Source organism: Sus scrofa, chromosome 1 (assembly GCF_000003025.6).
Source record: "Sus scrofa isolate TJ Tabasco breed Duroc chromosome 1, Sscrofa11.1, whole genome shotgun sequence".
Taxonomy (NCBI): domain Eukaryota; kingdom Metazoa; phylum Chordata; class Mammalia; order Artiodactyla; family Suidae; genus Sus; species Sus scrofa.
In genome coordinates, this window is record NC_010443.5 from 108,095,806 (window position 1) to 108,123,736 (window position 27,931).

At 46.9% G+C, this 27,931-nt stretch overlaps 1 protein-coding gene across 4 annotated transcripts in view; it reads left to right on the plus strand.

Annotated features, from left to right (window-relative positions):
• The window catches only part of DAPK2 (death-associated protein kinase 2), a 134,450-nt gene that overhangs the window by 98,532 nt on the left and 7,987 nt on the right, over positions 1–27,931 (plus strand). For 2 of the 4 annotated variants that reach the window (XM_021093314.1, XM_021093345.1), the window contains 6 exons: positions 2,701–2,830; positions 9,287–9,335; positions 10,041–10,067; positions 18,580–18,732; positions 19,763–19,808; positions 21,397–25,238. In XM_021093314.1, the coding sequence (XP_020948973.1) occupies positions 2,701–2,830; positions 9,287–9,335; positions 10,041–10,067; positions 18,580–18,732; positions 19,763–19,808; positions 21,397–22,005 (1,014 nt within the window). In that variant the 3' untranslated portion in view covers positions 22,006–25,238. 4 annotated transcript variants of the gene reach the window in all.

Sequence of the window (27,931 nt, forward strand, 5' to 3'; positions counted from 1 at the left end):
TATCCACTGCATTCCCAGTGGGTTTTGTGTGGTGGTGCCTGGGCCATGAGCGTGCTGGTGGTCAGGAGGACCCGGGCCAGGCCCCTCACCCTGGAGAGAAGCCTTGGGGCTGTTCCCTGGAAGAGAGACGTTCCCAAAAGGAGGCTGGGGGACATGGTGGAATATGGTGGGAGCCCCCTGCTTAGGAGATGGTGGGCAGTGGGGAGGGTGCAGCTCACTGCATGGGTGTCAGGATGCTTGGAGTCCTTGGGAAGCCATCAGGGAGCTGGGGTGGGGCCCCAGCCTGCTTCCTGCCTCCTGACCTCCCCCCTGCCCTTACTCTCCTTTCTGCAGAGCCTGAGGATCTGCCCTGCCTTGGGAAAGGACTTTGAGACATTTTAAAAATAAAGTTGAAAACACTCTCCAGAGGGGGAAAAGAATAAACACACTTCAAAAATGCAAAAGGAAATGGGAGTTTCCATTGTGGCTCGGCAGTTAACAAACCTGACTAGCATCCACGAGGTTGCAGGTCTGATCCCTGGCCTTGCTCAGTGAGTTAAGGATCCCGCATTGCCATGAGCTGTAGTGTAGGTTGCAGATGTGCCTCGGATCCTGTGTTGCTGTGGCTCTGGCATAGGCCGGTGGCTACAGCTCCAATTGGACCCCTAGTCTGGGAACCTCCATATGCTGCAAGTGAGGCTCTTAAAAAAAAAAAAAAAAAAAAGGAAATGTATTATTTATTTTTTAAAAAGGGGGGGAAAAAGGAGGGGTTCCTCATCCAGCTCACTTGAGTGAAAGTTTCCAGTCACTGTGATGTGAGGTCACAGAGACTTCAGGGAGCCTGCAAGTTCAGGATGGGGACACCTGGGGTCTGCAGTGTGGATTTGGAATCATTTTGACTAACACTTAGGGCCATCCTCTGCCTGTCACCCTCTGTGCTCTTCACCGTGAGAGCAAAGATGCAAAGACCTGAATCCTCCCTGCAGCTGAGGGGCAGGTAGGGCAGCTAGGACAGACAATGGGGCTGTCGGACAAGAGAGAGCATGACGGTTGCCATGATAGAAAGGTTCTAGTAAGCATGAAGGGGCCGGGGGAGGGAGGGTTCACTTCTGAGGGAGCAGGGAGAGGGCTCAGTGCTGGTGAGCCTTCGGAAGAGGTGGACTGAGCTAGACTTTGAAGGCTGGCTAGCATTTCAGTGGGCAGAGACGGAGCAGAAGGCTTTCCAGGTAGAACAGATGATGAGACAAAGGTGCAAGGTGGGAAATTCTGCAGTACTTTGAGAAACAGAGACATTCAGTTTTCTTAAACTATCTATCTAAAACCATTTTATTGGGGTAAAAGTTACATGGCATATAGCTCATGCTTTCAAAGTGTACAGTACGAAGTAGTACAACCAACACTGCAGTCAATTTTAGAACGTTTTCATCACCCCAAAAGGAAACCCCATTAGCAGTCACTCCCCATTCCCCTAGTCCTAGGCAACTACTCATGTGCTCTCGGTTTCTGTGGATTTGCCTATTCTGGATATCTTATATAAATGGAATCGTATAATCCGCTGTCTTTGGCAACTAATCTGTCACTTAGCATGATGTTTTTGAGATTCATCCACACTGTAGCATGCTTCAGTACGTTATTTCTTTTTTTTTTTTCTTTGCCAGCATTTCTTTTTATGGCTGAATAGTATTCTGCTGCATGAGTATATCGCATTTTATTTATTTACTCATGATGAATACTTATGTTGCATTTGCTTTGGGACTATTATGAATATGCTGCTGTAAATGTACCAGTTTTTGTGTGGTTATCTGTTTTCAAGGCAGTCCATCTTGAATGGGATCTAGAACAGTCCTGATGAGGAGCCAGAGGAAAAAAGATGAATCAGAGGGACCTGCTCGCTGCCTCCTGCATACTCTGATCGGTTTGGGTGGGAGTAAGAAGGGTAGGCTCAGGATCCTGTTCTAGCCTCATTGGGAGCCTGGGCTGCGTGAGGCCAGGGCAGGGCTGTCCCCCGCCTAGCTCCCCGTCCCATTGTTGTGTCAGATCTAGCAGCTGTTTGTGGGCTGGAAATGACCTGGGCAGCTGGTATTTTTCCTGGAAATCAGGTACTTTTTTCTTGTGTCCCACTGAGGGCCAAAATTAGTTAAACACATGGAGAAGTGGAAGCTACACCATTAGTCTGGAGGAGGAGAGTGTTGTCAACAGGAAGCCGGCTAGCCAGGAGAAGGAGGTCCTCAGGAAGATGAAGGTCAATAAGCCAAGTATAAAGAGAGGCTAAGTTGCAGTACCCCTCCCCCATCTCTCTCTCTCTCTCTCTCTCTCTCTCTCTCTCTCTCTCTCTCTCTCACACACACACACACACACACACACACACACACAGCAGTGGTTTTGTATTTAGGAAATGCTGCAAGTATCTCCCTACCCCATTTGACAGATGGGAAAACAGAGGTACTGCATTAAAGGGATCTGCCATTCAGAGACAGAGCAGGATTAAAGTCAGAGTCTGCAGCAGCAGATTTGGTAAAATCCAGGCCTTGCCCTTGGTGCTGTGGCTGTCCTTGAGGTCATAGAAAACTGAGGGCACGAAAACAAGAAAGGCTTTATGCTGTTTTGGTCTCCTAAAAAAGAACACCAAACCCCACCCAAACTCCAAAGCAAAAACACAAAACAGGGCTTTAATTACCATTTTTTTTTTAAAATCCCTTTTCTTCTTTTTTTGTTCTTTAGCCAGAAAACATTATGTTGTTGGACAAGAATATTCCCATTCCACACATCAAGCTGATTGACTTTGGCCTGGCTCATGAAATAGAAGATGGAGTTGAATTTAAGAACATTTTTGGAACTCCAGAATTTGTTGGTGAGTTTTAGGCTTATCTCTGAAAAAGAAAAGGAAATCATCTGCCAGATGCCAGATCCACCCCCCCTGCCTCTCCTGCCTGCCCGGCCTTTACTCATGTACAGGGGGCCAGCTCTGGCCGGGCCCTGGCAGCTCTGTCTTCCCTCTGTTTCACCCTCGGCCCAGGCCCCAGAAACCCCCTCATGGAACTTTGGGCCGCAGGTTGAAAGTCATAATGAAACAGCCTTGCAGAGGGAAGGGAATGAGTTAAGAACCATCATCTCTCTGCTTTGGGAGTTTGGAGTGGTCCAGAGATGGGGGAGGGCATGGTCTCCAAACGTGGGGGCTGAGACTTCTGACTTCAGTCTAATCAAAAAGGAAGACAGGCTGTGTCTGACCATCCTCTTGGAAGGATTTTTAGGCCACGCATACCAGCTCTGTAGCCACTGTGGAATGAAACTGCTGAAGCCCCGCAGATCCCCTGGCCAGGAAACCTTGCTGTGTGCCAGGCACCATGCCTGAAGCTCTGTAGACATCACCCAGTTAATACTTATGCAATCTCATGAAGCAGATTTAAAATATTTTCTCCATCAACTGCCTTGTTCCAGGCAAAACAACCAGTGGAAACAGCCAAGAGCAGAAATCCAGGTACAGATACATCAGAACTTATGCCCTTTCCATTACACCAGGTTCTCTCTTTAAGAAAACTTTGCCCCCAGGAAGCTTTCCATTTAGTTAAGTGAAAACAAGACATCAAACCATCAAATAGGAGAGCTGGAAGGATCTTTTCAGATCATCTGGTCTAGTTTAACAAATGTGGAATTAGAGAGTGAGGGGATTTTAGTCAAGGTCAACCAATGGATATTCTCCACCTACTGTATGACAGATATTAGTACTGAGGACACAGTGATGATAAAGAACCACACCCAGAATGGCACACCCAGGGCACACAGTGACTTTAGGGGCAGAGCCAACTTGAACCTGGGGTACAGGTGTCTTAATCTCAAATTTTGTCCAAGATAGCTGCTGCTGCCCAGCATGCACATGTGTAGTAAAAATGCATATATTTATTTAGTTAAGTTCATACCAAGTGTTGAATAATAATAAATGATTCAACTAGAAATTCAGGGTAATAATGGAAGAGCTGTTATGAGACAGATGTGGTTAATTGAAAAGCAGGAGATACAGACAGCTCTGCAGACTGTTCAGACAAGATATTTCTTCTCTCAAGGTCAGTGGGATCAGTCAGCTTTGAGTCAGCGAGGGACAAAATGTTGGTACTATGGGCAGGAAGGGGTCTGAAGGGAGAGAGTGAGAAAGGAGCCAAGATAGAAGCGATATACATCCTGGGTTCAGAGGTACCATAGCAGGAGTGTCGGGCCAAGATGAGTGCATTGATCAGGGAAAACCTACTCTCCATTGTTCTTGTTTTTTTTTTTTTAATTTTAATTAAAAATTTTTTTTATTTTATTTTTTAATTACTCAATGAATTTTATTACATTTATAGTTGTACAACAATCATCACAACCCAATTTTATAGCATTTCCATCCCAAACCCCCAGCGCATTTCCCCCCCCCCACCTGCCAACCTGTCTCCATGATCCATTCTTTTTTTTTCTGTCCTTTCTAGGGCCATACCCATGGCATATGGAGGTTCCCAGGCTAGGGGTCTAATTGGAGCTGTAGCTGCCAGCCTATGCCACAGCCACAGCAACACCAGATCTAAGCTGTGTCTGTGACCTACACCACAGCTCATGGCAACGTCGGATCCTTAACCCACTGAACAAGGCCAGGGATCAAACCCGCAACCTCATGGTTCCTAGTCAGATTCGTTAACCACTCAGCCATGATGGGAACTCCATCCATGCTCCATTCTTGATGGAGCAAAAGGTTCATGCAGGCTGGCAGTGTGAGTGGGATATTGATGAGCAAGGCCAGACTGTGGAGGGTTTTGCCCAGTGGTATACTGGTAAATATACTAGTCTCAAAACAAAACAAGTACAGCCCTAATTTATAGCATTTGCCCTTTTCAAATACCAACAAGTCACTGGATTCAGAGTTAGAAAAAGATGCACACAGTTGACTCTTGTGACTCAGCTCCAGCCCAGAACTGGTTTTGTTTGCACCTTGTAGACAGAGAGGGTGGTTTCTCTAAGCCCCTGCCCCAATTATGATGATTTCCTTTTCCCAAGAGACCTGAAAACAGGTTATAACCACTCTTCGCTATTCCCACCATTCTTTGAAACTTTAGCCTGAGACCAGGATTAAAAAGAAGTGTCGGCTTCTGGGAGTATGGTGGACCAGGTCACCCAAAAGGCTCTCTCACTACAAAATTGGATTTTGAGAAAATATTTTTAATGCAATTCTGGACTCATAGGAAGTAAGATAAATCTTTAAATACAGTAACTCCTTCAAATCACCTGCCCTGCCCCCAAATGTGGGTGAAATGAACTTAAAGCTGGAATTGTGAGCAGCAAGAATATTCAAAAGGGGACCTCTTGGAGTTCCCATTGTGGCACAGGGGAAACGAATCTGACTAGTATCCATGAGGATGCAGGTTCAATCCCTGGCCTTGCTCAGTGGGTCAGGGATCCAGTGTTTCCCTGAGCTTTGGTGGCTCAGATTCTGTGTTGCTGTGGCTGTGGCATAGGCCAGCAGCTGTAGCTCCAATTCGACCCCTAGCCTGGGGACCTCCATATGCCTCAGGTGCGGCCCTGAAAATCCCCCCCCTAAAAAAATTAGGGGACCTCTCCTAAAGGTAAGTGCCCATAACAGCATTTCAGTCAGAGACTAGCAAGATGCTCAAGGATTTAGGATATTGAAATTATCAGATATTGACTATAAAGTAAATGGAATGTATATAGAAATAAAAGGTAGACTCACAAGAATAAGCAAGCAACAAGAGACTCAAAAATGGTCAGGTGAATTTTTAAAAGACCCAGATGGAACTTTGAGAAATTCAGTATATGTTCATTGAAATTTAAAACTCAATGGATGAGCCAAACAGCAGATCGTACACAGCTGAGAAGAGAATTAAAGAATTGAAAGACTGAGCTAGAAAAAATTAGCTAGAATACCAGAGTGACAAAGACATAGAAACATTTAAGAGAGGATAAGTGAAATAAAGTTAAATGAAGAAGCCTAACAGAGGTCTATTTGGACTCCTAGGTGAGGAAATAAAGAGGAATAGAAAAGCAATACCTGAAAAGAAAAGCTGAGAATTTTCTGATCTGATGTAAAAAGGTATATCCCCAGATACAGAAAGGAAATTATATATCAAGCAGAAAAAAAATCCATATAGATCCAAAATCAATAACAATATTATTGTTAAACTATAGGGCACCGAAGATAAAGAGAAGATCTTAAAAAGCAGCCAGAGAGAAAAGAAAGATTATCTACAAAAAACGAAACGAAAAGAACAAAAATAAACAAAAAGCCAATAATTGAACCAACAGCATACCTCTCAAAACAGCAATGGAAGCCAGTGTCCAATAGAGTATTATCTCCAAAGAACTGAGAAAAAAATAAAGAGGCCATAATTATGGGGAAATTTATGTCAAGAATGAGGGTAAAAGATTTGGAAAAACAAAGCAAAAACCAAACAACAAAAAAGACAAAACCATAAAAACACTTAATCTTTGACAGATATTCATTAGTGGAACTTCTGAAAGACGTACTTCTGAATTAAAGAACATGACCTCTGAAGAGAATTCTCAGTGCAAGAATAGGAGCAAAGAAATCAGTGAATTCTAGGCAAATATCATTTTCTTTCTGAAATGACGATGATGAGGCTTTAATTGTGGGATTTAGACAGAACTAAAAGCTGAAGAAAATAATGTTAGGACAGAGAGCTTGAAATTTTTTTGAAGGTTTTTGAATTGTTAGAGAAGGGTCAAAATGTTGACTTATGTTAGACTTTGTGGGAGTTCCTGTCATGGCGCAGTGGAAACAAATCCGACTAGAAACGATGAGGTTGTGGATTCTATCCCTGGCCTCGCTCAGTGGGTTAGGGATCCAGCATTGCCATGAACTGTGGTGTAGGCCAGCAGCTGTAGCTCCGAAGCTCCAATTAGACCCCTAGCCTGGGAACCTTCATATGCCTTAAGTGCGGCCCTAAAAAGCCAAAAAAAAAAAAAAAAAAAGAATTTGTTTGATAGCTATAGTAAAGTCTCTAGGATAGCCATTACAGAAATAGAAGTTGAAGAAAAAACAATAAGAAAACTAAAAAAAAAAAAAAAATGTTTTTAAAAAGACAAGAGGAGTTCTCTTTGTGGCTCAGTGGAAAATGAATCTGACTAGCATCCATGAGGACTCAGGTTTGATCCCTGGATGTGCTCAGTGGGTTAAGGATCCGGTGTTGCCATGAGCTGTGGTTTAGGTCACAGACAAGGCTCAGATCTGGTATCACTGTGGCTGTAGTGTAGGCCAGTGGCTACAGCTCTGATTGGACCCCTAGCCTGGGAACCTCCATATGCCATGGGTGCGGCCCTAAAAAGACAGTCAGTCAATCAATAAAATAAAAAAATTTAAAAAGACAGTAAAGAAGATGGAAAGCACAGGGGGAAAATTGGACTGATGAAAGCACCTGGTGGAGGAGTTCCCATCGTGGCTCAGGTGAAATGAGCCTGACTAGTATCCGTGAGGATGCAGATTCCATTCCTCGCCTCACTCAGTGGGTTAAGGGTCTGACGTTGCCGTGAGCTGTGGTGTAGGTTGCAGATGAGACTTGGATCCCACACTGCTGTGGCTGTGGTGTAGGCCAGCAGCTGTGGCTCCAATGTGACCCCTAGCATGGAAACTTCTATGTGCCACAGGAAGACAAAAAAAAAAAAAAAAAAAAAAAGGTGATAATATAATAAAATAATAAAAAAAAGTGGAAACCTTTCAAATGATCACCAAGTAAATGAGTAGAAGGTGATCTATATTCACACAGTGGACTATTATATAGCAGTAAAGATGAAAGACTGAGGGTCAACATTCAGTGAATGCTACAAGCATCATGTTGAGTGGGGGGAGCAAAAGTCAAGTGACATTGGATGTTGAGTGGGGGGAGCAAAAGTCAAGTACAGCATCATGTTTAGGAATCTAAGAAGTAAGCAAAACTAGGAAGGTGGTTCCCTATATCTGGCAGCAGGGAGAGCCAAGAGGGTGGGATGCTGGGCCCATCTTATAAATGCAGTGGGGTTTTGTTTGTTTTTTGTTGTTTTTTTGCTTTTTAGGGCCGCACCTGTGGCATATGGAGGTTCCCAGGCTAGGGGTCTAATCGGAGCTATAGCTGTCGGCCTACGACTCAGCCACAGCAATGTGGGATCTGAGCTGCGTCTGACACCTACACCACAGCTCATGGCAACACCAGATCCTTAACCCACTGAGTGAGGCCAGGGATTGAACCTGCAACCTCATGGTTCCTAGTGGGATTCATTTCTGCTGCGCCATGACGGGAACTCCTGCAGTGGTTTTAATATTGTTCTAGATGAGCATACTTAGCCTTTCCCCCAATCCACCTTTTCCATTAGTGCTTAAACGGACTCAATACTGTCCTCCCTTCTCTAGTTATTGCCCTCTCTTTTGTCTCTGTTTCACCACCAAGATTTTTTAAAGAGTCATCTGTACCCTTATCTCTGCTTCCCACACCTGGCACTTTCTGGGCACTGCAGTGAGTGTGAAATTCAATCCTTGCTTTTCCGTGCTCGTGGCTTGATGTCTGGGCAGCACTAGGTCCTCTTCTGTCCTCAGAAGATTCTTTCGTACACTCTGCACCTTCTCCTGGTCCTGGCAGCACTCGCATGGCTCCTGTTTCTGCTTGTGCGATGACTCCACATGTGATGGCTCTGGCCCTCTGCATGATACCCAGTCTCTTCCTGAACATCTTCCTTGGGATGCCCCTCGGGGACCACAGGCCTATCACCTTAGGGCCACTAGAATATCCTCCTGCCCCTCAGACAGACTCAGAGGAGTGTGGATTCCCTCTCTGTCTTCTTTTTTCCTCCATCACCTTTCAGTGTTGACCTGAATTGTTTCCAGCAGGAGGCAGTTCTTTATTTCTTTTTCTTTTTTTTTTTCTTTTTGCTGTGCCCACAGCATACAGAAATTCCTGGGCCAGGGAGTGAAACCCAGCTACAGAAATGACAGTGCTGGATCCTTAACCCACTGAGCCACCAGGGAACTCCTCCAGCAGATAGTCCCAAAGCAGGCTTTGTCTATAGGCCCTACACCACCTCCTGCATCTTCCTCTCCCCACCCTCCTCTTCCTTTTCCAGCAGTGTCCCTATGTGCTTTCCCTCTTCCTCACAACAGGATAACAGGCAACTTCCTTCCTCAAAATCCTTAGACCCAGATTGTCTCCATCTGCCTCTCTGATCGTCCTTAGTGAGGATTCAGGATGGAGACATGTGGCCCCAGCTTCCCTAAAATTCCTTACAATTATCTCTTCTCCTTTTCATACTCCTGCTGACTCTTCAATGTGGCTTCTTTCAGCTCCAGAAATTGTGAACTATGAGCCCCTGGGACTGGAGGCTGACATGTGGTAAGTGGTACAGGCCATCTAGGTGGTCCCAGACTCTGGCTCCGGTTGACATCTCCCTTGACCATGAGAACCTCTCCCTCCACACTCACCTCTCAGAGCCTCTGGCTGCTCCAGGAGTGCTGGACCTTTGGCCAGCTAGCACACGGCCGAGCAGAGAACAAGGGGACAGTTGAGGCTGAAGGGACTGGCTCACCCCTGAGGCCTGCTACAGCTGTGCTAATGATGATAGTGACAGTAGCTCATTCTGTCAACCAAGTGATCCACAGAAGCCTCTTACGTTCTGCACGCTGTGCTGAGCCCTGGGATACTGCAGTGACTCATTTCATGTGTTAGGCGAACATGATAACCACTGCGTTATGGAAATGCGGACTTGTTTCATGTGAACAGTGCTTTACAGTTGGCTGAGCACCTTGGTTACTTGGTTTTCGAAAATCCTCCCAGCACTCCTGTAGGACAGTTCTCTTTACCCTCATTTTATGGGGAGAAAGAGGTTCAGAAATAATGATCACAGCTGCCAATGAAAGAGTCTGATCTTGAACTTGGGTTCTTGGACTCAATGTCCAGAGCTGGATGACTCCGGACAAGCCCCAGTCTGCTGCTGCAGAGGGGGGTGGGGAGGGGCAAGGGGCTTGAGACAGCATGCAGGGGATGCCATGAAGGGGCCCTGAGAGCCACTTCCTGACTTGACTGTTCTTTCTTTTGCAGGAGCATAGGCGTCATCACCTACATCCTGTGAGTCTTACTGGTCCCGGGGCTTGGACCCAGCTCAGCTCCAAGGGAAGCGGGAGGGATGAGAGAGGGGCAGGCACACAGACAGGCTGACATTTCCTGAGCACCCACCATGGCCACATGTGTCAGATCTACACAGCCAATCTGAGGCTAAGGGCTCTCAGCTGCATTTCATATAGTTGACCCTGAGCTTGGGGTTGGGCAGGAACCCAGGACAGCTGCCTGCGGCCTTCCATCTGACACAGCCTGTGTCTGTGTCCCTCCTGTGGCCGGGGATCCCCCGCTCAGCCTCACTCAGACCCAGGTTTCCTGTGAGAATGTCGGTTTTCACTCAGAAGCCGTGGGACAGCCCTCCAGCTGCAGAGCACCCCCATCCTGCCTCTTTCTCTGCCTTTCCCCCTCCCTTTCCTGAGAACCCTTTTCCTCTCATGTTCTCTCTCTTCCCTTTTACCCGGAGTCTCTCTTTCCTGTCTCTGAAGTATTAAGTTGCTTAAGCAGAGATTTCCTGCATTGAGTAGGGGATCTGTCACTTTCCGTCTCTAAGGCCTGGGGCAGAGACTTAACCTCTGGGCCTGTTTTTTTCATCCGAAGAATAGGAATCACAAACTTCCTGCCAGGGGTGTGATGTGAGGCTTAAATAAGCCAACCTGAAAACTTCCCAGGGCTGCTCAGACACAGACACAGCCAGTTAGTTGGTATTCATTTCATCAGTACTTCCCAATTCTTCCCTCTCATAGCACTACTGGGAAATGCTTTAAAATTTTTTTTTTTTTTTTTTTTTGTCTTTTGTCTTTTATTTATTTATTTATTTTTTGTCTTTTTTGTTGTTGTTGTTGTTGTTGCTATTTCTTGGGCCGCTCCCGCGGCATATGGAGGTTCCCAGGCTTGGGGTTGAACCGGAGCCGTAGCCACCGGCCTACGCCAGAGCCACAGCAACGTGGGATCCGAGCCGCATCTGCAACCTACACCACAGCTCACGGCAACGCCGGATCGTTAACCCACTGAGCAAGGGCAGGGACCGAACCCGCAACCTCATGGTTCCTAGTCGGATTCGTTAACCACTGCGCCACGACGGGAACTCCTGTCTTTTGTCTTTTTAGGGCTGCACCTGCGGCATATGGAGGTTCCCAGGCTAGGGGTCTAATCAGAGCTGTAGCTGCTGACCTACACAGCACACAGCTACTTGGGATCTGAGCCGCGTCTGTGATCTACACCACAGCTCACAGCAATGCCAGATTCTTAACCTGCTGAGAGTGGCCAGGGTTTGAACCTACGTCCTCATGGATGCTCCTAGGGTTCGTTAACCGCTGAGCCACGGGAACTCTGCTTTTTTGAAATTTCTATTTATTTATTTATTTACTTTTCTTTTTTGGCCACCATGCAGCATATGGAGTGACACCATAGCAGGAATTCTGAAAATGCTTTTATTTATTTATTTTTTTTGTCTTTTGTCTTTTATTTATTTATTTATTTTTTGTCTTTTTTGTCTTTTTTGTTGTTGTTGTTGTTGTTGCTATTTCTTGGGCCGCTCCCGCGGCATATGGAGGTTCCCAGGCTAGGGGTCCAATCGGAGCTGTAGCCACCAGCCTACGCCAGAGCCACAGCAACGCAGGATCTGAGCCGCGTCTGTGACCTACACCACAGCTCACGGCAACGCCAGATCGTTAACCCACTGAGCAAGGGCAGGGACCGAACCCGCAACCTCATGGTTCCTAGTCGGATTTGTTAACCACTGCGCCATGACGGGAACTCCAGAAAATGCTTTTTTTTTTAATGGCACACAGAGTGAGAACCAGCACATAGCTGGGGGCATGAAGGAGGTGGGCACCAGTGCTCAACTCCCTCAGCACCCGGGTAAACCTTTCCTCTCACTCCTCTCAGCAGAGCTGGCACTGGGAGCTCTATGTGATGTGGGGGACTCCCGAGCTGCTGCAGAGGATCTCAGCCCTGGCTGTACACCAGCCCCTTAATATCTACCGTGACCCAGGCCCCCCCACTCCAGATCTGTTAAATCAGAATCACTAGGGGAGGGGTCTGGGCATCAGCATTTCTTTTTTTTTCATTAAAAAAATTTTTTTTTTGAAATTTTATTTTTTTTACAGAATAAAATACATATATTTAAACACAGTCACATTCACACAGATTATTATATCATGGATCTGAAGAAAGAGATTAAGTGACTCCCTCTGGAGAAGTGGAATGGAAACTATGCTGAGACAAATAGGAAATTTATTCTATACTTTATCCCATTTTGTATGGCTTTCATCTTTACTATTTAGTATTATCTATTACATTTCAATTTTTCTTTAAAAATTAGCATTGTATTAAAATTGTGTATATTATAGAACTAAAATTTATAAAGAAGAAAGCCTTATATACCATTAAATATTTTATATAGCACAATAAAAAGAATAACTTAACTGGTAAGAATAACAAAAATAATACACCCTCTGAAAATAAGTAAAATATAAAATGCATAAATTGGTTAAAAAACAGTGTAACTATATAAATATGTCCTCATTTGTTACATCTTATTGATTCTTCAGTAAAGGCATTACACCATTCTAGGTGATGTGATAAATAAGACATTATAGACCTTATATTGTACCATAGAGAGAAATGGTTATTAATAACACAGTTGTATAACTGTATTATTTAATTGTACAGTTGCATTATTTAATTATAATTATCATAAATTCTTTGATGGAGAGGAAATCAGAATCAGATCTAAGAAGACTTCAGCATTCCAAGAATGATGTCACATGACCCCCTTCATGGTGGATTATGCTCTTATTTACTATGAGATATATTTCTTCTCCAGAGATTCCTTGTTTGTGTATCAATTGTAGATTTTTGGTCTGCAGTTATTCTGAAGTTTCGATATAAGAGTCTATATGTATATGAGATTGTTTTAAGTTGTTGTTCTCTTCATTGCAAGTTCATCTCCAGTGTCCTGCATTTGTACCCACCTCTTCTCATGATTTCTGATTTTGGTGGTATAATTGTGCATGGATGATTTCGTATCTTTACTATATGGAGCCTTGTCATTTGTGGAATTTTTGTTTCCTGTTGCTGTGTTTTATTTTCTGCCTAGAGAAGTTCCTTTAGTATTTGTTGTAAGGCTGGTTTACTATGGCTGAATTCTCTCAACTTTTGCTTAGGTCTGTGAAGGTCTTGATTTCTCCTTCAAATCTGAATGAGTCTTGCTGGGTAGAGCAATCTTGGTTGGCGGTTTTTTCCTTTCATCACATTAAGTATATCATGCCACTCCCTTCTGGGCTGCAGAGTTTCTGCTGAAAAATCTGCTGATAACCTTATTGGGGTTCCCTTGTATGTTATTTGTTTCTTTTCCCTAGCTGCTTTCAAGATTTTCTCTTTGTCTTTAATTTTGGTTAGTTTGATTAATAAGTGTGTCGGTGTATTCCTCCTTGGGTTTATTTTCTATGGTACTCGTTGTGCTTCCTGGATTTGAGTGAGTGGTTCCTTTCCTGTGTTAGGGAAGTTTTTGGCTATTATCTCTTGGAATATGTTTTCTGTGCCCTTCTCTCTCTCTTCTCCTTCTGGCACCCCTATAATACGGATGTTGGTGTGTTTAATGTTGTCCCAGAGTTCTCTGAGACTCTCTTCATTTGTTTTCAATCTTTTTTCTCTTTTCTGTTCCGCATCCGTAATTTCCACTAATCTGTCCTCCACCTCACTTATTCATTCTCCTGCCTCCTGTATTCTGCTGTTAGCTGCTTCTAGTGAATTTTTGTATTTCAGTTATTTTATTTTGCATCTCTTCTTATTTCAGTTTTATATCTTGTATCTCTTTGGTCAGTGTTTCCTATAAGTTATCCATCTTTGCCTCCAGTTTCTTTTCAATGTCTTGCATCATCTTCAGCATCAACAGTCTAAAGTCTTTTTCCTGGAGGCTGAGAATCTCCTGATCACTTAGCCTATTTTCTGGGGTTTTTCCCTTTTCCCTCATCTGCGCTATAGTTCTCTGTCTTTTCGTTTTTATAGGTTTTTGGTGTGGTGACCTTTTTACAGGTAATAGAGTTGTAGCCTCTCTTACTTGTGGTGTCTGCCCCCCTTGTGGTTGAAGTTTGTATGGGGGCTTGCTGTTGTCTTCCTGATGGGAGGGGCTGATGCCTGCCCCCTGGTAGGTGGGGCTGATTCTAATCCCTCTGATGGGCGGGGCTTAGTCTCTGGATGGGGTTAGAGGCAGCTGTGTGCCTGAGGGGTCTTTAGGCAGCCTGTTTACCCAGGGGTGGGGCTGTGATCCCACCTGGGTTGTTGTTTGCCCTGGGGCTTCTCAGCACTGACTGACAGGTGGGGCCAGATTTTCCCAAAATGGCCACCTCCAGAGAAAGGCAAGCTGCTGAATATTCCCCAGAGCTTTGCTTTCAATGTCCATCCTTCATAACAAGCCACATTCACCCCTGTTTTCCCAGGATGTCCTCCAAGAACTGCAGTCAGGTTTAACGCAGATTCCTATGGAGACCTCGCTCTGCCCTGGGACCCAGTGCACATGAAAGTCCATGTGCGCCTTTTAAGAATGGGGTTTCCATTTCCCCCAGTCCTGTGGAGCTCCTGCACACAAGCCCCACTGGCCTTCAATGCCAGCTGCTTCAGGGGCTCTTTCTCCCTGTGCCGGATCTCCACACGTGAGGGTTTGATGTGGGGCTCAGAACTCTCACTCCTGTAGGTGAGTCTTTGTGAACCAGTTAGTTTTCAGTCTGTGGAGCTTCCCAGCCCAGAGGTATGGGGTTGTTTATATTGCAGAATTGCCCCTCCTACCTCTTGATGTGACCTCCTCTTTTTCTTCTGGAGTAGGGTATCTTTTTTAAGGTTTCTGATCCATTTGGGTGGAGATTGTTCAGCCTTTAGTTGTGAATTTTGTTGTTTTTTAGGAGAGAAGTTGAGCTCCAGTCCTTCTATTCCGCCATCTTATGGGCATCAGCATTTCTTAAAAGCCCTAGAGGAATTCGATGCGTTGCTCTGTAGTTCCAGATTAGCATCAGAATTTTCAGACCTTGGCTCTTGAAACCTAGATGTCTTCAGAACTCTGGTTTTCACATTGAAATCTTAAGGAATTCTAGTGTCTCTGGGGCCCACAGTCTTCTTTTTTTTTTTTTTTTTGTCTTTTGTCTTTGTTGTTGTTGTTTTGTTGTTGTTGTTGTTGTTGTTGTTGTTGCTATTTCTTGGGCCGCTCCCGCGGCATATGGAGGTTCCCAGGCTAGGGGTTGAATCGGAGCTGTAGCCACCGGCCTACGCCAGAGCCACAGCAACGCGGGATCCGAGCTGCGTCTGCAACCTACACCACAGCTCACGGCAACGCCAGATCGTTAACCCACTGAGCAAGGGCAGGGACCGAACCCACAACCTCATGGTTCCTAGTTGGATTCGTTAACCACTGCGCCACGACGGGAACTCCCCACAGTCTTCTTGTAGCTCATTGAGCTCCATGTGGTTTATTGACCTCCTGCTCCCTGGTGGGCACTGTGCCAGACACTCAGAATACTACTGAAGGGGTCTGTCCTGCCTGCCTGGAGCTCCCTGTGTTGGGGCGGCGGGGGGGGGGGGGGGGCGGTGACACCAGACAGCTAACTCTTACCCTTAGTGGGACCAAGGTTATCTTTAGGTATGAATGTGGCTTTGTGAGACACAAATAAATGGGAGAGCCACTGGACAGAGTGTTTAATGGAAGAGAGAGAAGGAGAGGGAGGGAGGGTGGGAGACAGAGAAAAGAGAAGAGGTTGATTGAACTGGGCTGTAAGGAATGAGATGACCTCTTCTGGTGGGAAGAGAAGGAAGGGCTGTCCTAGCTGAGGAAGGGAACAGTTAAGTGTTCTGAGGGGGGTGAAATATACTGGTCACGTGTAGGGACCAGCTGCTGATGCCTTGCTCAGGAATTTAGATGTGATTCTATGGAAAACGGAGAGTCATTAAGAGAACTTTGCATTCTGATAATAACAATAATAACGGCAGTCAATTCCAGAGGTCTTAGTATGGGCCAGGATTGCATGGAACATTCTATATATATTTAGTCACAACAATCATGTGACATGGAGACTTTTATTTCTTTCAGTTTGCAGATGAGGAAACAGCAGCTCAGAGAGGTTGAGTAACTTTCCTAGGTTCATACATGAGAGGCGGAGCTGGGATTCAAACCCAGGATTAAAATATCAGATTTTTTCCAGTTGACTTTGCTTTCACTCTACCAACAAGGTGTCGGGAGACATAGGGGTGTCCTTTTAGGGATATTTAGCAAGTGGAACCAATAAGACTTTTTGGCCAGTTAGCTGGTATGAAGGAATGGAAGGAAGAGTCAAAGATGGCTGCTCTGTTTCTAGCTGAGGTAATTCATTTCTTTTCTTTTCTTTTTTAGGGCCACACCTGTGGCATATGTAAGTTCCCAGGCTAGGGGTTGAATTGGAGCTGTAGCTGCTGGCCTACACCACAGCCACAGCAACGTGGGATCCAGGCCATGTCTTCGACCTACACCACAGCCCATGGCCACACTGGATCCTTAACCCGCTGAGCGAGGCCAGAGATCAAACCTGCATCTTCATGGGTACTAGTGGGGTTCTTAATCCACTGAGCCGTGACGGGAAATTCCTAGCTGAGGTAATTTGTAAAGTGACATTATTAATCAAGGTAGAGGCTGAATGGAGAGAGGTTAGGCCACAGGGACTTGTGGGACAATGGCACATCTGGAATAGGGGACAGGAGACAGTAAATTTAGGAGTCGCTGTTTGAATGATACATTGTCTCTGTCTTTTTTTTTTTTTTTTTTTTTTTTGGCTGCATCTGCAGCACATGGAAGTACTTGGGTCAGAGACCGAACCCCTGCCACTGCAGTGACAATGCCAGATCCTTAAGTTGCTGAGCCACAAGAGAACTCCGCATTTTATCTTTTAAAATTTAATTTACTTGGAGTTCCCGTCGTGGCGCAGTGGTTAACGAATCCGACTAGGAACCATGAGGTTGCGGGTTCAGTCCCTGGCCTTGCTCAGTGGGTTAATGACCCGGCGTTGCCGTGAGCTGTGGTGTAGGCCACAGACACGGCTCGGATCCTGCATTGCTCTGGCTCTGGCCTAGGCTGGCAGCTATAGCTCCGATTCGACCCCTAGCCTGGGAACCTCCATATGCCACAGGAGTGGCCCAAGAAATGGCAAAAAGACAAATAAAATAAAATAAAATAAAATAAAATTTAATTTACTTTATTGAAATATAGTTGATTTATAGTGTCGTGCTAATTTCTGCTATATAGCAAAGTGATCCAGTTATAACATATGTATATACATTCTTTTCCATTCTTGTTTATTACAGGATATTAAATATAGTTCCCTATTCTGTACAGTAGGACCTTATTGTTTATCCATTCTATAGAATTTGCATCTGCTGATGTTCCAGGCCAGGGATCAAACCTGTGCCACGGCAGTGACCTAAACCACAGTGGGAACCATGCCAGATCCTTAACCTGCTGAGCCACCAGGGAACTCCACACCTGCTAATCTTAAACTCCCAATTCATCCTTCTACCATCACCCACTTGACAACCTCATGTCTGTTCTCTATGTCTTTGAGCCCATTTTTGTTTCATAGGTAGGTTAATTTGTGTCATATTTTAGATTCCACATATAAATGATAACATGTGGGATTTGTCTTTCTCTTTCTGACTTAGTTTACTTAGTATGATAATCTCTTGGTCCATCCATGTTACTGTAAATGGCATTATTTTATTCCTTTTATGGGTGAGTAATATTCCATTGTATAGATATACCACATCTTCTTCATCTGTTCACCTGTTGATGGACATTTAGTTGTTTCCATGTCTTGGCTGTGGTAAATAGTGCTGCTTTGAACATAGGGGCACATGTATCTTTTTGAATTATAGCTGGGTTTTTTTTTTTTTTTTTTTTTCCGATGTTATGCCCAGGAATGGGATTGCTGGATGAATGACACATTCTTGGCAAACCCTGCTGGGGACCCTTACATACCCTTCCAGGTCCTAATGGCTCATCTATTGTCACATCTCTCAGGCTTTGTTCAAGCTGCTCCCTTTGGCCGAGAAGACCTTCCCTCTTCTTCTATGACTGCTGACAGCCTCTTCATTCTTCAGGACACAATTGATGCAAATGTCAGCTCTCCCATGAAGCCTCTTCTGGGCCTCCCCTCTGTCTTATGCTCTCCCAATCCTTTGGCTGGCCTTCTATTTTATTCTGTGTTCTGCTGGGGATCATGAAGAGCCAGGTCTCTGTGTTTCTTCCCCCACCTCTTGTTTCTTCCCGCTCCTCCTATGTCCCTTGAAGACATAGGTTCTCCCTGTCAGGTCCTTAGTAGGGGCTTCATAAAGTGTACCAAAGTGGACTCATTTGAAAAGCTGCTGACTGGCCACCCATAGGGGGCAGCAGGGTTGTGGGGAGCCTCCCATCTCCATGCAGCAGTACGAGTCAGGGTCCCTGAGTCCACTGCCCCCGCTTCTATCTACATTCCTACAGTCATATGTTCCCTCTCTGTGTGCTTAGCCTCAGCGGAGCATCCCCTTTCCTGGGAGACACAAAGCAGGAAACACTGGCAAATATCACAGCAGTGAGTTACAACTTTGACGAGGAATTCTTCAGCCAGACGAGCGAGCTGGCCAAGGACTTCATCCGGAAACTTCTGGTTAAAGAGACCCGGTAAGAGGACAGACAAAAGCACTGGCTTCTCAGGTACTGACCCTCTCCTGCCGCCTCTCCTAAAGACGTGTTAGTCGGTCCCTGCTTTGCCGCGGGCTGTCATCGACCACCGTGGTCTAATGATCTAATCTGGGCAAGTGCTGAGGAATGTGGACTGGCCACGACTTGGCATTCATCTTCTTTGCTCAAGTCTTTCTGCTTTGTTTTCCTGCTGAAATGCAGGTAACTGTGTGGTGTGTGTGTGTGTGTGTGTGTGTGTGTGTGAGAGAGAGAGAGAGAGAGAGAAAGAGAGAGTCTGCCTGGGTTTCTCTAAGGCCCATTATCTTTTTCAGTCTATCCCAAAGGCATTTGGAACTGGGATTGAAAAAGAAAGTGGCTGGATTTTCAGGCCACTTCCAGATGTGAGTGGGGGAAAGCGAGCTCAGAGGGGTCAGAACAGGAGGACAAAGGAGACCCGCTAATTCTACCCCTTTTTCAGGGCCCAGGGTGAGCCCTGTGGCTGTGGGATCAAAGAAAGAAATGGGCAGGGAGTTGTAGGGTGCTGGCCCAGGGCACGGCCTAGATGAGGCAGGGGTATAGTCCACAGACCCTAGAAGGCCATGTCCTCTTGGTCCCACAGACTTCAGAGAGAGAGCCAGAGTGGGGTCAGTGCTGGGTGGGATCACCCTAACTGGGTACAGAGCAGGGAAGGGCAGAGAAGGGATCTGGGATGCAAAAGGGAAAACAGACACCAACATTTTTGCAATGGAGAGCATTTATAACTCTCCTGCAGGATGGGACTGGGCCTTTCAACTCTGGGATCAAAGATGAAGATTTATGTGCTGTCACTTTATTCAGAGGTCTGCCTGGACCACTTTCTCTGGAGTGCCGGGCATGCAGCCAGTTCCCCATCTGTCTCTGCATTCCCTGATATTCTACTTTGAGGGCAATGGTCAAAGAATGCCAAATGGCAGGTGTAAGAAGAGTAAGAATGGAGACCATTGCTCTCAGCTTCTCAAGGATCATCACTGTTTTCTGATTCTTGTTGCAGGAAACGGCTCACCATCCAAGAGGCTCTCAGACACCCCTGGATCACGGTAAGGGCACAGTGATAAGTGCCAGTGAGCAGGTCCCTGCTCTGTCACTGGGGCTGGCTGGGGTGGCCAGATGCAGGGGGCCTGTGGAGAGGCCTTTGCTCAAAACACTGACCCTTCAGCACAGATGGAAGCTAGTCAGGGGCTCTGAAGAATCTGGGCTTGTTCCAGAAGGTTGCTAGGTTTCTATTTCATGGTTTCTGGTGACTTATGAAATGAAACCTGTACAAACCTCAGTTGAAACCTTTGTTCCTTGGGTTGATCTTACAAAGGGTTCCTTGTCAGAGGACATGTCACTGTCATTCTCAAAGAAGGAATCAGGACTCCTCAGTTGTAGAGAGAAAGAGATCAGTGATAGTTAAAAACCTCAACTTTGGGAGTTCCCATTGTGGCTCAGTGGTTAACAAATCTGACTAGAAACCATGAGGTTGTGGGTTCGATCCCTGGCCTTGGTCAGTGGGTTAAGGATCCAGCATTGCCATGAGCTGTGTAGGTCGCAGACGCAGCTCAGATCCCGCATTGCTGTGGCTCTGGCATAGGCCAGTGGCTACAGCTCTGATTAGACCCCAAGCCTGGGAATCTCCATATGCCACGGGAACGGCCCTAGAAAATGCAAACAAACAAACAAACAAACAAACAAAACCCTCAGCTTTGTAACCAGGGTTCCTTCTTTCTGACTTTTCAAGCTCTGATTACTCAAGGTGACCCTCCAGCTGGTCACTGGCTTCCTCAGGCACTGGGAGCCCTCAGGGAATGGGGCTCCAAGGTGGAGGCTGGGTGGAGAAGAGAGGCAGCTGCTCCTCAGGGCAGTTGTGCTTGCTCTGGAGATGGTGGGGGCATTGCCTGCCTAATCCGCTTTGTACCTGGGCTTCCAGCTGCTGGTTTTGCAGAGGGCCCTGCAGTCTAGTCACAGTAAAGTGCTGGTGCAGAGCACTCTGGCAGGATTGGAATTGGGAGAGTGGGATTCTGGCCCTCCTAGTTCTGCTGCCTGATGAGATGTACACACCCAGGGACAACACCAGACCTCCCACTTGCTAGAATTGTTCGATGAGGGGGCTGGCAAGGGTGATCAGAGGGTGCCAATGAGAAGGGGCAGAGTCCTATGGGAGGTGGAGAACAGGGAGGCCTGGAGTGCTCTGGAGAAGGCCAGGTTCATCTGCCCACTGAGGAATGGGCAAGGGCCCCCAACGTTTGGGGTGGGTCCAGAGCACAGAAGGCTGCCTCCTTGCTCAGTGTGCCAAGTGTTGCCAAGGCCCACGGAGCTCACTGGCCCTGGAGGGAAGCCCCCAGGCCCACTCCATCTGCTGTGGCCTTGTGTGCTTCTGCCCTTGAGTGGATGTCTGCAAAATCCTGGCTCTAGCCCGCTTCTCTGTGTGAGCACCCCTAAATGCTACGCGTGTGGAGACACTCTCTAATGACTGTGGACCCTCTTTCCCTGAAATGAGTGTGCAGACAGCACACCGTCCTCCTTGACCCTGGTCCTCCCAGGGCCTGGTGCATGCGGTGAATGCAGAGGCTGCTCGTGTGCCTTCTGCCTGCACCTGGGGCTGTGTCCCATTAATTCTGGCCCTTCTGTCTAAATGCCCACCAGTCCAAGGGAGAGAGCAGAGCCCCAGAACAGAGGAAGGCAGAGCCAGCCCAGCTAAAGACCAAGCGCCTGAGAGAGTACACCCTCAAATGCCACTCAAGCATGCCCCCCAACAACACCTACGTCAACTTTGAGCGTTTTGCCCGTGTGGTTGAGGACGTGGCTCAGGTGGACCAGGGATGCCGTGCCTTGTCAGAGGCCCATGACACCATTCAGGATGATGTGGAGACCCTGATCTCCATCTACAATGAGAAGGAGGCTTGGTACCGAGAGGAGAGTGAGAGGGCCCGGCATGACCTGTCCCAGCTCAAGTACGAGTTCCGCAAAGTGGAATCCTTGAAGAAGCTCCTGCGAGAGGACATCCGGGCCACAGGGTCCAGTCTTGGAAACACGGCCAGGAAATTGGACCATCTGCAGGCACAGTTTGAAGCTCTGAGGCAGGAGCTCTCGGCAGACCTACAGTGGCTCCAGGAACTAGTGGGTGGCTTCCAGCTGGAGAGTGGAAGCATGGACAGACTGGGTTCCGTGTTCCACCCAGACACCAATGAGTCCCTGGTGGAGCTGTTCAGCAGATCCTGCAGCAAGGAAGTCTTGGCCGGCTTACAGCTCTGAGCTCCAGAATCAAGTCTGTAATGCCTCCTGGATGGTTTGCTGAAGCCTGTTCCCAACTGCCCTGCCAGGCAGGGCATCCACTAGAATTATCCCACAGGGGTGTGTGTCTGTAGCATAGCCTTCCACCTCCTCTGCAGAATCCAGAATCACGGCACAACTAGCTAATTATTCATTCTGCACTTCCTCTCACCAGCCTGGTTTTCTGAGCGGGTGGCTGGCAGAGCAGCCAAGCTGTTCAAATGATCAGCAGTGAATACCCCTCAGCGTCTGCTCCTTCAGAGGGAGGACAGCGGTCCCTGGGGAGAGGCTTGATAACTGACTTGTGATAATGGGTGTGTTCACATCTCACTTCCCACCCAAAAGATTTCTGGTCCTGGGTCATATTTGAGCTAATGAGGGATAACAGTAAGTCAGCTTGGTGCTTTCCTGCTGCTGAAGGAGGGATTTTAAATGTGTGGAGAAAATCTTACTTTTCATTTACACTGACTTTTCACTTACCAACCTTTGCGTCTTTGATCTTTACAAGCGCTCTGGGAGACAGGCAGGTAGGCAGTATTATTATCATTGTTATTATTTCCATGTAACTCATGAGGAAATTGACTCCGAGAGGGAAAATGACTTCCTCAGGATCATTCATCCCTAGTTGATACAGATGAAACATAAAGATGAGATATATGGGAGGAGATAGTGAGGCTTTCGATAAAGATCCGCTTTAACATTCGTGTTTAGGTGGTAACGTAGGCAACCTTATGTATTTTGCCAGGTAAGGTGGAAGCCTCACACCTTCAAGCACTTATTCCAAGAAGTGTGTCCTAGAAGTTACATGGTTTACTGTTCCCATCCAGCCCTGTCCCTGTCTGAAGACCAGCCTGTCTTTTCTCCACCCTTGTGTAGGGAATGAAGACCAAAAAGGGCTCAGCGAGCAGCTTCCTCTTCTTATGTACTTAAGGGCTAAAGAGTGTGGACATTCAGCTTGGGAAGCATAAGGCTGAGTGGTCCCCTCCCTGAGGACAGAATCATCTCCTCTCCCTTTGCCTGGAGGAGGGGCCCGTCCACCAGCTCACAGAGACCGAGCATGGCGTGTGGGCCTAGCACTGTGCTGAAGGCCTAGGGGTGGGGGAACAGATTGTATGGTTTCTTGGGGCCTTCACAGACTCTCAACCCCGCTTGTCAGGCGGGGTAAATGCCAGTCCCAGTTTGGAGATGAGGAAATGGAGAGCATGTGATTTGCTCAGTGTGGCAATAGCACCACAAGTGGAGGCCTTTTGATGCTATCTGTTGCTCCTTCTGCCCTAACTGCCCCAGGTTCCACGAGTTCACTTTCTGCTGTGGGGCGGGTTATACCGAGATGCATCCATCTGTCCACTCACAGAGTTTGTAAGCACCTATCAATTGCCAGACACTCAGCCTGCCCCCAGAGATACAATGCTGAGTAAAAACAGGCATGTTTCACAGACATTTTCAGTACAGTGAAGGATTCCAACATTAATCAAGAACATTCTGGGAGTTCCTGTTGTGGCACAGTGGAAACGAATCTGACTAGTGACCATGAGGTTGCAGGTTCGATCCCTGGCCTTGCTCAGTGGGTTAAGGATCTGGTGTTGCCGTGAGCTGTGGTGTAGGTCGCAGACAGCTCAGATGCAGCATTGCTGTGGCTGTGGCACAGACTGGCAGCTGTAGCTCTAATTCAACCCCTAGTCTGGGAACCTCCACATGCTTCAGGTACACCCCTGAAAAGAAAAAAAAAAAAAAATGAACACTCTGCAAAGATAGGACCACAGCTGAGACATAGGCTATGAAGGAGAAGGTTGCACCCCTGCCAGAGCCTGCGCCAAGGGGTCAGTGTAGTCAGTGAAGATGTCCCTGAGCTGGTGAGAGATCCTCTAAGCAAATGCTCCCAACAGCTGTCATACCAGGAGGGGATCCTAGAGCCGAAATTGCACAGACAGAAAAAAAGCCAGAGAGAGAAGAATAGGAGTATGGTGTGGGTATGGCTGGAGAGAAGGTAGGACCAGCAGGGCTTTTCCTTTTTTTTTTTTTTTTTTTGTCTTTTTAGGGCTGCTCCCTCGGCACATGGAGGTTTCCAGGCTAGGGGTCAAATGGGATCTGTAGCCACAGCAATGTCAGATCTGAGCCATGTCTGTGATCTACACCACAGCTCAAGGCAACGCCAGGTCCTTAACCCATTGAGCGAGGCCAGGGATTGAACCTGCATCTTCATGGATGCTAGTCAGGTTCTTTTTTGCTGAGCCACAATGGAAACTCCAGGGATTTTCCATATTAAAGAGCTCTGCCTTCATCCCAGGAATCATAGGGAGCCATGATAGGTGCTGGGCGGTCAACAGCTTGATGTGCTGGTGGAGGTGGGGATGCCTAGTGAGCAGCACAGACAGAGGAGTAGTTTAGGATAAAGCAATACCATGAAAACAATTCTTCAAAACCTTACCTCCTTTTCTATTGACATACTGGGGCACTTCAGATATCATGTAGTATTTATAACAGACTTTTTTCATCAAATATAAGAAGCTGTATTTTCATCAAATGTAAGATGCATCATTATTTTGTGACCCCAAAACAATAAAAAGCCCACAATGGGAGGTCCAGTAGGAGACCCCAGGCATGGAGCTGGGGCTCCCTCACCAAAAGGGTAGCTGAGAGAGAAATAAAGCCACCAGACAGGAAGGGAAGGCAAGGGAACATGTGCATCTCAACCTTGACACTGGGTAGAGGGATGGAAAAATCCTCCCCTGAAGATAGGAGCCCTGGGTCAGTGGTACCAGTGCAGGTTTGCATCATTAGTGGGATCCAAAAAATCTCAAGCAGAGAATCTGATGTCAGACAGTCTGAGGCTGGGTGGCCCTGATGGCTGGCAAGCAGTGTGGTCATCTCCTGAAGCACCCACCTTCACTTCAGACAGATTTGATGCCATTGATGGGGAGATAAGTCCTGATTTCAGAGATCAGAAAAAATTGCACATCTTGGAATCATTGGGAGATGGCAAAACTCAGTTTCCTACATCCTCCCTGGGAGAATTGGTACAAATGACCTATCTACGATCTAAGAACTTTCCTGCCCTGTCACCAGACATCGTGTTGTCATTCGGCATAAGGCACTGCAAAGATTAAAGGTCTCTTTGGCCAGATCAACAGGTTCCCTAAGGCAAGGAGGCCCCCACTTGAGCAACTCAGGGCAAACTTTTCTGTGAACATCAAAATAAAATGCAATAAAAGGAATAAGATGTCGATGATGATTTGAATCAGGGAGACTGGAAGAAGGGAGGAAGAGGGGTTATTTTAGAATCCTGGCATACACTGTGTATACGAGGGGTTCCTCAGAAACCACTTGACAACCCTCCTTTTACAGCAGTTTACAGGACAGGATTTGTCCAGAGTCACCCAGCTAGTCAGCCCCAGAGCTGGGTTCAGAACCTGAAGACGTTTTCCTCAGTAGTTCATGCCCATACGTGGGTAATGACTTATCATTTAGATATTTTATACACAGACTCTTTTCTGTACCAAGAACTTCCAAAGACAAAGCAAAGTGAACTGAAAACAGCCCACCAAGTCTTTCAGGGAAATCGAGGATATTGGGACTTCCCTCTGTCACCTGGCTGGTCCAGCTCCCATCACCCTTTGGCATCAGAACCTAATGTCAAGGGGAGCCCAAGGCCTATGGAACGCCCAGCCAGGGGACCTGCTTGGTTCCTCCCCACATGCCCACAGCTGGTGTTGTAACAGTGACAGGACAGGGCAAGGCCAGTGGTGGCAGGATGGTATCTTATGTTGGTACCTCAATGGAGGAAGGCCTGGGGGTGCACCGCTCTGTGGGCTGGCCCATCTGCAGTCACAGAGGATCTTTTCATTCACCAGGCTGTGAATGAAAGGCCAGCCTCTGTGCTCTGTGCAAATGCTGTCCTGGGGAGGTCAGGGTGAGCATGTGACATCTTCCTGACTAGTGATTCCTGAGGAGGCAGAGGCGCGTGCCACGTGGAAGGGTGGCAGTGGCATGGTCACCGGTGGTTTCGCAGATGCAGGATGCTGGCAGTGAAGGGACAAAAGACAGTTAAAATGTAGAAGCCAGAGTCTCCTCTGTGAACCCCCTCCCTAGACCAGCCACCCACCTCTCCAGGTGGTTATGAAGATGGCGACTTCCTACTCACTCCATCACAAAGTGTGAGTGGCCCACGTGGGGGTTGGACATGGCCTCAGCTACCACTCCCCACTGTCAGCCTCTGTAAATGTGGAACTGAATGGCCTTTTCTCCTGTGTCTGTGAAACCCTTGACCTGTGGAGAAGATTCTTTGCCCCTGAGAGGAGACCCAGCAGTGGGCACATTTGAGAAATAGAAGTGGCCAGTTCATTGAACAAACGCTGATTGTGTTCTGGCTCTGAAGGGAGGTGACAGATTAGGACAAGACATCCCCCTCAATGAAAGACTCAGTGTCTGGGACAGATGGGGCTCCAACCAACTGGGAGGTGAGGTAGACCATGGTGACTGAAGAAACAGGTATCTAATATTCCAGAAAACAGAAGAGAGACAGATTCTAATTGAGAAAGGGTAGGGGAGTTCCCATTGTGGCACAGCGGAAACAAATCTGACTAGGGACCATGTGGTTTCCAGTTCGGTCCCTGGGCTCGCTCAGTGGGTTAAGGATCCGGCGTTGCTGTGGCTGTGTTGCAGGCCGGCAACTGTAGCTCCGATCGGACCCCTAGCCCAGAAACCTCCATATGCCGTGGGTGTGGCCCTAAAAAGCAAAAAAATAAATAATAATAAATACGTAATTAATTTAAAAGAGAGAGAGAGAAAAGGTAGGGAGGGAGTGGCTTTGTGGGGAAGGCACCACACAGAATTTGGAGGGATGAGATGAGCCCAGATTGGGGTCAGGAATTTGGAACTGTTAAATGGAGATTAAAGAGAAGATTATAAAAAAAAGTGGAAGAGTTTTGGGTTTTAACTTTTTATTATGGCAGATTTTCAGAACTTGCATGAAATTAGTGAGAATGGCAGAGAGCTCCACAAATCTGTTACCCAGCTTCTAAGTATTTTAAAGCAAACTTCAGACTGACCTAACTCATGAATTCTTCAGCAGGAGTCTCTGGTGAGGAATTTCTTTTCACTGTGACCACTGTGCCATTGTCACTCCTGACAAAATCAAGAATAATTACTCATTATCTGGACACATATTCCAAATTCACATGCCCGCCCTGCCTTTTGTCAAGGGTGTCCTCTTATACTTGGTTGGTTCACATCGGGATCTAAACAGTCCACACATAGCAGTTGGCTGTTATGTCTCTTAAGTCTCTTCAGTACAGGAGGGAGGGCTTTTGAAGCTTTTCCTGGAGATGAAAAGTTGATCAGAAAGGTGAAGGTCATGGAGAGAAGATTAAAAGTGAGAGTATAGGAGTTCCCATTGTAGCTCAGCAGGTTAAGCACCCAACATAGTATCTGTGAGGACACAGGTTCCATCCCTGGCCTCGTTCAGTGGGTTAAGGATCCGGCATTGCCGTGAGCTGTGGTGTAAGTCACAGATGCAGCTTGGATTTGGTGTTGCTGTGGCTGTGGTGTAGGCCGGCAGCTGCACCTCTGATTCGACCCCTATCCTGGGAACTTCCATATTCTGCAGGTGTGGCCATAAAAAAAAAAAAAAGAGAGAGAGAAAAGGGAGAGAGCATTCATGCTGAGACCTACTTGGAAAAGTAAGGCTGTGTCAGTTGAGGAAAGGGGTGTTCCTACCTCTTTTCATTGGCTTGGTCCACCCAGGGACAACCTACAGGAATACAGTTGTCTTTCCACAGCTCTCCCCACCCTTGGGTGAGGCAGCAGAAACTCAGGCCCCCTCAAGCCTCAAGTGCTCCTTTCCTGGGGAAACAGGGAGGTGAGGCCAGCAGAGCCCAGGCTCCAGTCAGCAAAACAGCCAGCAAAAGGG